The sequence below is a fragment of the Saccostrea cucullata genome, unplaced genomic scaffold, assembly GCF_032062105.1.
Source record: "Saccostrea cucullata isolate Sc308-1 unplaced genomic scaffold, CSIRO_AGI_Scuc_v1 ctg15894, whole genome shotgun sequence".
Lineage (NCBI taxonomy): Eukaryota > Metazoa > Mollusca > Bivalvia > Ostreida > Ostreidae > Saccostrea > Saccostrea cuccullata.
Window position 1 is genome coordinate 2,508 of NW_026918029.1, and position 8,481 is coordinate 10,988.

The following is an 8,481-nucleotide window of genomic DNA, read 5'->3' on the forward strand; positions in this document are numbered from 1 at the left end:
TCATACGCCACCATTCCGCCAAAAATTTAGTTCCTACTAGTTTTCAAACGCAGTTTACCATTTCTATTCAAAGTTGTACAATTGTGATGAGGAAAGAAAAATATGGTCTTTTAAATTCCTTACACCTCAATATATAAGACATATAAGCAAATATACTTTTAATGTTTCATCTAGTCAGAAACCAGAGAATCCTACCTTAATGATAAATTCTAATTCAAAATTGAAGTAAACAATGAGGAGAATATTTTCAAAAATACTAAAAGTTATACTTGTTAGTTCACTAAATAATTATGCATGTTTTATTATAAGTTTATACTCGATTACTGGTATGTAATCGACAAAGACTGAACATATACTAGGACATCTGTCCTGTTTGAAATGCAAATCGAAAACTGAACACAATTTCTGGATGAAAAAATAACAGTTTGCAACTTGCAATTTTATATATCAGGTATATACAAAGTGTGTTTTCTGACACCGATTCATGTCAGTGAATTTGCGGAAGGTCTAATCTGTTGTGCTCATTTTGTCCAATATCTCGGGGTCCAAATCGTCCAAGTAGTTATACAAGAAATCATCGGCAAAATGGAGAATCTGCTGCATGGCTAACAGTGTCAGAATATTCACATTGGTGTCAAGTTCTCGCTCACTCTCGTAGTTCTTGACAGGAATCACGTGAGATCTTGGTAGACCAATCATCATCGCCACCCTGTTCACGTACTCCTGAATGGCGGGGACGAAATACGTCAATCCAACGTCATGCTGCAGGGGCTCACAAACTTTGTCAATCTTTGTGAGTAATACAACCTGAGGGATGCCTTTAAACAAAACAATTTTACAAATGAAACATATGGAGATAATGAACAGTATTCAAAATCAAAAGTCCATAAAACAATACAAAGTAGGAGCAGAGCAAACACGGACCTCCAAAACATAAGAGGAGGGATCAGGTGCCATGGAGGAGTGATTATCCGATGCTGACCGGTCAAACCTGCTTGTCATGATCGGGAAATAACGGGTAAAATCGTGCAAATCCAACAAACAGGTATGTTTACTGACAAACATTTTAATTATGATAAATGGTGTAAAACATCTGAACTTTTAACGAATTGTTATGCCATTATTTTCACACTGAATTATCAACGAATTTTTCCCATTTGCCCGATCCTGAGAAGGAGCACCAGATCGCGACGGTCTGTGCCAGCTGACAAGGGATGCTTACTCCTTCGTGACACCCTGATCCCAACTTTGAAGTTATTAGAGGTTCGTGTTTACTCTGTACCAAATTTATATTGCCCATATATACTTTAAACATCCATATTTCATTTAATTGATTCATGGTAATAAAAAGTTTTTTTTATACCTCTTTGATTCATGGGTGTTTGAAGATTTCTTATTTTTTCTAGAATTTTCTCCGACATGACGTCTACTGTTGATGCATCAATCACAAAGGCCACGCAGTGAATCTGATCCTTCAGCTTTGGGGCCTTGATAAACCCTGGGGTGTCTGGGGTCAGCGGAATCGAGGGGTTGAACTACAAAAGATCATACAACTGATACTTGAAACGTTCACCCTATCATCTTTTATAGGAAATGTTTCAGACTGTTTTAATATTACTTAAAAAACAAGATGTGTTTGTTAAAAACTTATGCCCTCTTAGACAGCTTTCGGCAAGGTTTAGTTTAAAGTTTCTCAAATGCAAATCAAACTTCAATGTCTGATTATTGTCATGAGAGGAAAACATATGTTATCTGCCAAAGAAATGACTTGTGAAATGAATAAAAATATCTGTGGAATTTTAAAGCCCAAGCACTAACCATTCAAAACTTGGGACCAATTTTAAAGTGTCATGTGTCAAGGTCAAAGAGTCAAATTAAAGGTACACTGTAAAAACTGTGTTTAGAAAATAAACACTTCCATTACGTGTTTAGACCTAAACATGTTTAGAATTGTGTTTAACGGCTAAACACTTGTGCCTAAGCATGTGTTATATCTAAACGTGTTTAGATTTAAGACGTGTTCAGATTTAAGTGTTTAGAAATTGAACACTTTCCGTGACAAACAGAGTTATCTTCCCGGAAATGACGCGTATATATTTGAACGTTAATAAAGCGGTTATCGAAACAAAGAAAATTCCAGTGTAAGCTAAAGAAGATGGATAAAAGGAAGCGAATCATAACCAAAGTGATAACCAGGAAGGGATTGTGAAATGCATTTGAAAGGCAACATTACTACAATAAAAGGTCTGCTTACTTATATTATTTTACATAAATTGGCTACAATGAGAAACGTAAATAAACATGCAATTACTCAATTGTTGATCAAGATTTCCTTCTTTTATTTTTGCATTCCTGAAAGCTAGAAAGGAGTTTGTATTATAGAATGCCATTGAAAATATCTATATCCGTATCGGTATGATATATACATAATTGTTAAATGGATTTCAATAAAAGTTGCAAAATATTAGCCAGTTAGCTATCAGTCAGCAAGGGGCATATTTTAAGTATAATTTCATTTCTTTCTTACAGGATATTGTCCAGATCGAAGAAAAAATACACTTCTCAGAGTAGTTGGTGTCATTCCCAAGTCCACGCAATTGTTGGTACATCTTCAGCACTTCTTGCATTTAAGAGGAAACTGTTCGGTATATTTTTAAACAGCCCCAAAACATTCGTATAATGGAAATGGATTCCTTTCTGGCAGTTATGGACGAAAACATATAATCGTGTGTTTCTAGTGAAAGACTTGCAGGAAATTAATAAACTTGATTAATTTTGTTACAGACATGAGGAATAAGTGCATACTTGCTGAGCTGATTAAAATTGACACAAGCCATAAAAAATGTTTATATGTTTAAACCTATATGTGTATTGAATTTAAGATTCTTCAAAATAAATCTATGTTTGAATGTTCACTAATGTTATGGTATTTCTAGGAAACTTATTTAATAATGTTTTTCTTCCAAAAATATTTTTTCCTGAGATAGTTTTTAATTTAAACTATTCTGTTTGATCTAATGTTGTGGAACTAAACATATTTAGCAACTTAACACTTAAATATTGATGTGTTTAGAAATGAGACGTGTTTAGGGCTAAACGTGTAAAAAAAAGTGAAACAAAAAATGTGTTTAGATATAAGTGTTTAGGGGTTAAACATGTTTAGCAACTAAACACATGAAGTCTAACGTGTTTAGAAATGAGACATGTTTAGAGCTAAACGTGTAAAAAAAAGTGATACAAAAAATGTGTTTAGATTTGCGTTTAGATTCTAAACACTGTTTTTACAGTGTATCAAAGGGAAGGCTTTGTCGTGTGTAATTATAAAACCCTGGCACCAACTGTTCAACAGTTATGGCGAAGGTTAACGTTTTTCAAAAGCAAGTAAAATTCCAAGATCAAGGTCGAAATTGTTGACATTCAAAGGAAGTCCTTGTCACAAGAAATGTTCCTTAAATATAAAAGCCCTAGTACTAACTGTCCAAAAGTTATGTCAACGGTTTTTTTTAAAGTGGGTCAAACTCAAAGTTCAAGGTCAAAAGGACAAAAAAAAAACGTACAAGTGTATTTATATATATGAAAGGTCTTATCACAATGAATATACATATATACATGTATAGTATGAAAGCCCTAGGGCCAACTGTTTAAAGTTATGACCTGGGTTAATATTCCAACTAAATTAAATCCGACTACATGACATGTTTAAACAAAGAGTGTGCTAAAATCTCACTTATTTGCGATATGTAGTTGCCGAGAAGATGGTAACAAAAATTTGATCCGGACAAAGAGGAAGTTGACATCGGATTTGAACAAAAATGAATCCTACAATATGACATGCCTACATAAAGAGTTTTCTAAAATAACATTCATTTACGATGAATAGTTGCTAAGGAAACTGCGATGAAAATGTGTAACGGTCAGACATACAGTTACACATCCAGACAGACAGACACAGTGGGTAAAACAGTACCCCCTCACCTTCGGAGAATGGCATACTAGTAATAGATATGAAAGCCATAGCTCCAACCAATCAAAAGTTATGGGCAAGGTTAGTCTTTGCAGACAAACAAACAAATAGATAAACAAAACCGACAGAAAGATGAACAGTGCAAAATTAAACTATATTTACATCCACTGAGTATTTTCTCCTTTATTTCTTAAGAAAACCAATTTGCGTTAATCACTGCATAAACTACATTAGGCATGTTGCCTGTTCAAATTTCTTGATTAGTGGCTGTTCCAACAATTAAATAAAGACGTTCGCATCATTAATACGATAATTAATCTTTTTAATCCTACTTTAAATGATTATTTAAACAGATATGAATATAAACAATAAAATGTCTTTCTTTGTTTGTTATTACTGGAATTAACGGTCGCAGCTATTGCAGAAAAAATTTACATAACCCGCTTACGCGGGTTATGTATTTTTTCTGCAACAGCTGCTTCCGTTAATTCCAGTAATAACAAACAAAGAAAGCATTTCATTGTTTAAATATACCCCCAATTTTGTGATTATGAGGGCATAGATATTATACATACAACGTATTTTTCTGGCACGTGACCGTCCAACAGATAGCACATTTCCTGCGTTTCGATCCCCTGTCCTTCTTCCAGGCCACGTGAGTCGCATAACCGGAAGTTGAGAGGTTTATCAGAGGGGCTATTTCTCACTTGGTAAGCTCTGAACTACAGTATGAAAGCAAATAAATTATTATAGATTAAAAATTACAAAAATTATTGAAAATTAAAAGCCAACAATATCTTTAGTTTAAAAGCCCTCATTAATAGTTTTTAATGGTTTGGAGCGTGGAAATGGGCTTTTCTCCTTTTCTGTTACATATGATTTAATGCCTTGAGCCACCCCTGAACTTTCACATGAAAGTCCTGCCAGGGAAAGAGAACATGTGTCTTCGAGGGTGGTAATGGTTTGGTCGTGACGATAGGGCTGGATAGTTCAAATGGTAAGAACACCTGTCTATCGATAGAGGATGTCACAGGTTCGATTCCGGTCCAGAAATATACTTTCTCCTTTCCTGTTATAGATGCAACACGAATTTTTGAAGAAAAAAAATGGCGCGAAAATAGTTTGTGGCAGAGTAAATCCCCGGATTTAGCCAAATTGGACAAGATAACGAAAATGTTTGTTAGACCCAAAGATATTTCAGTAGTATCCACAGAACTTAATCAGACTTACCTGTGTGGTGAGACTGTGGTCAGCCGTTCCGCTACACGCCTGGCTGGTCACGTAACCGCGGAAGATGGAGTTCACTGTATTAAAGAAACTGGACTTTCCCGCCCCTATCTGACCAATCAAGAGGACTTTTGTCTGACGTAACTTCAGCTGTTCTAGTGGTCTGTAGTTCTCTATTTCTTCCTTCAGTTCTTGCATTACCTGCACAATTTCGAGACAAAAATACGGTTTTATGTACGTATCACTTTTTTGCTCGACTACATTACGTTAAAAGAGATTTTCAGAGTCGGCATCATCTCTCGGTTCTAAACATTATTAAAAAAGAAAAAAACAACAGCAACTAATTTCCATGTTCAGTCTGCTAACTAATAATCATCGAAACATTTATACATGCATGATTGGCAAATAAGTCATTGTCTGGTGCTACTAGTTGCACATATACAGTTGAAATAATTACCGGTATTCTAGGTTTGTGATTTTTTTCTTTTGGAATGTAAAAGTATTTTACCGTACATTTTCGTCGCCCGCGTGGGGCAGTGATTAGAGTGTCTGATCTGGAGTTGCGAAGTAAGGAGTTGATCGTAATACGTCTCGGGTTCGAATCCCATAGTGGGACGTGGAACCGGTCCTGCGGATGAGAGGTCCCGTATCGCAGTAATTGCTGGCACGAAAAGAGAGAGAGAGAGAGAGAGAGAGAGAGAGAGAGAGAGAGAGAGAGAGAGAGAGAGAGAGAGAGCGTTGGCTGATTAAGGAGCAACAAGAAGGAAAAAGACATTTTTTACTGTCAGTTATCCACAATAAACTATACATTGGGAAAGATTCAGCGATAAGATGGCGGCGGTAAGATAATTTTAAAAGCAATTTGACATTGTTTTACCCTTGTTGTCCATTCTGGAGTTTTCCTCCAAGGAACTTCTAATGGATCATTCATGTCACATTCTGAAACAGTTGGTAAAATATTAGCAAATTATCATAAAACGCCAATACTGAAGTAAAGGACGTGTTTAGTGTCTTATTTGCCTTGTTTAGATTTAAGTGTTTCTGCAAGGTTTAAAGTTTTACAAACCGATTGAATAAGAGTACTCACCATCGACCTGATAAACTTCCAAGTCCTTAACTTGTAAGTTTCCATTGGCAAAGGTATTAAAATCGGTTCCTTTCATGTCATAGGTGTGACCCAGATCGCAGGACCCATTAAGAGCAAAAATGCCATTACTTGCATTCAAAGTGCCATTGAATGTGGCAAGATCATATCCTCCTCCAAAATAAGGTCCATAATTTGAATGGCAGTATATTGCGTAATCATGTCTATCCGGTTTGATCAGAAACTGATCGGGTGACCATTTCCCGTCGAACTTTAGCTGGAAAAGAAAACCCTTTGGGTCGGAAAAGTAGGTCCCTCCCACGCTGGTCCAGTTTTGAGATGTGAAGCCTCCATACACGGTGTCATTGTTGTTGTGTAGGACTGTCACAGTCATTCCCTTGTTGTCACACTTGGAATGGAATGTCGGACCGGAACATCCGTCCCTGGTTATCTTGTACAAGAGTCGGAATTTTCTCCGACCCCCAATCCATTTCAGGAGTTGATCTGTGTCTTTCTTTTGTAGAATACCAGCCATTTTCTTCTATGTGGTACTGTTGTATTCTTCAGATATTTTCTGACATAAAGAATATGAATCTTAATGTTATGCATAATTATTCAATGTTTGCAATCACGTCGATTAATGCCTCGAATCAAACTATACAGCAATTACAATTATTTACATGTTCCTGTAAAATGAAATGAAATAGAAGTAATAGAAATACTAGTAGCAATATTGACAAGCTTTTTCCCGTTAATTTCCATAGTCCTGACCCACTGACGTCAGACACAAAGAGTGGAAATCAATTGCAAGAGTTGTATTTGCTGACAAGGTCATGGTTTCGACGATTGAACTCAGTTGCAAAATAATGACAACAAGTTGTTTTATTAACTTGTTTGTCAATAGCTTCATTAGCTTGCCGTTTTCAGAAATTGATTGTAATAGAGCATGTTCTTTCATATTGAGTCTAATTTGGCCAAAAAATATTTACATTTGAAAAATGATTTCTCTGTCAAAACTTTTAGAAAGTTAAAGGTACTTGGACACAGATTTGAAGTTATTATTTTCTCCATAACTTATATATTTTAATAGCATTTCACACAAAAATTAATTTAAAATCTTATTTCATTTAAAAGATATTGAAATTTCAAATTTTTCGGCGGGTTTGATTGACATATCCTTGCACTCTCACAAATTTAATTTTATTCTTAATCCTTAGGAAAAGTGGCAATCTCGTTTTGTATACATGAAAACTATTAATACTATAATCCAGAAAATTCAGAGTAGACATGTTCGAAAGCAAAACAAAAACACAATATATTGTCAGTCCGTGCAGTTGTGGTAAGCAGACTGTGACGATTGAACGCACCCGGTGAATTCTAAATATAAACAATAACAGAACTCGAGCCCTGTTTACAAAAACTGTGTACATAACACGAGTGTGCTCGATTTGCTAAACTCTGTACGCATCTCTTAGTTCGGAACGACGATACTTGTGAAGGTGTTTTGCTTTCTAACATTTCTACTCTGAATAAAATTATTTTTCTTGATAAAAGTTTTAATATTTCTCATTAATACACATCAAAATTGCCACTTTTCCTTAGGATTAAGAATAAGGTTAAAATTTGAAAGTGCAAGGATGTGTCAATCAAACCCGCCAAAAAATTTGAAGTTTTAATAACTTTTAAATGAAATAAGATTTTAAATTAATTTTTGTGTGAAATGCTATTAAAATATATAATTCGTGATATTATACAGAAAAAATGAGAAAATATGAACTTCACATCTGTGTCCAAGTACCTTTAAGTAAGGTGATTTCTCGATATTTAGTGAAGGTCAGGAGCCTAACTCTTGCAATTGATTTCCACTCTTTGTGTCTGACGCCCCTGGAAAAAGGTTTATCATTCAACTGATTTTTGGAATATGAAAAGAACTTTTGCATGATTAGCACTTACGAATTCAATATCTGTTTCAAATTACTTGGTCTGGGAATGTTTTCTATTGGAACACGTGGACACAAACAATAATCTTAAATTCTTTATTTTTGTTATTCATAAACACTTTTAATTAATAAATTGAAACAAATATTATAGAACTGTAACATTACCATACTTCTCTATAAAAAAAAAAAATACCTGCAAGTCCATGTGTTATTGCTTACCTTGATTATATTTCAAGTGATAAAGTATGGCTACCCAGGATTAACAT

General features: G+C 34.9%; 1 protein-coding gene across 2 annotated transcripts; it reads right to left on the reverse strand.

Annotated features, from left to right (window-relative positions):
- Positions 1 to 280: 280 nt before the first annotated feature.
- On the reverse strand, positions 281 to 8,481 carry LOC134236697 (interferon-induced protein 44-like). Of its 2 annotated transcripts, none has more exons than XM_062718914.1 (7): positions 8,435 to 8,481; positions 6,279 to 6,849; positions 6,069 to 6,130; positions 5,195 to 5,392; positions 4,540 to 4,686; positions 1,364 to 1,535; positions 281 to 818 (listed from the first exon to the last, which is right to left on the reverse strand). In XM_062718914.1, exons 2-7 carry the CDS (start codon positions 6,808 to 6,810, stop codon positions 508 to 510), a joined length of 1,422 nt encoding a protein of 473 aa, XP_062574898.1. In that variant the 5' UTR covers positions 6,811 to 6,849; positions 8,435 to 8,481; the 3' UTR covers positions 281 to 507. The 2 variants fall into 2 exon arrangements, with proteins under 2 accessions (XP_062574898.1, XP_062574929.1); XM_062718945.1 differs by having other exon boundaries at positions 8,409 to 8,445.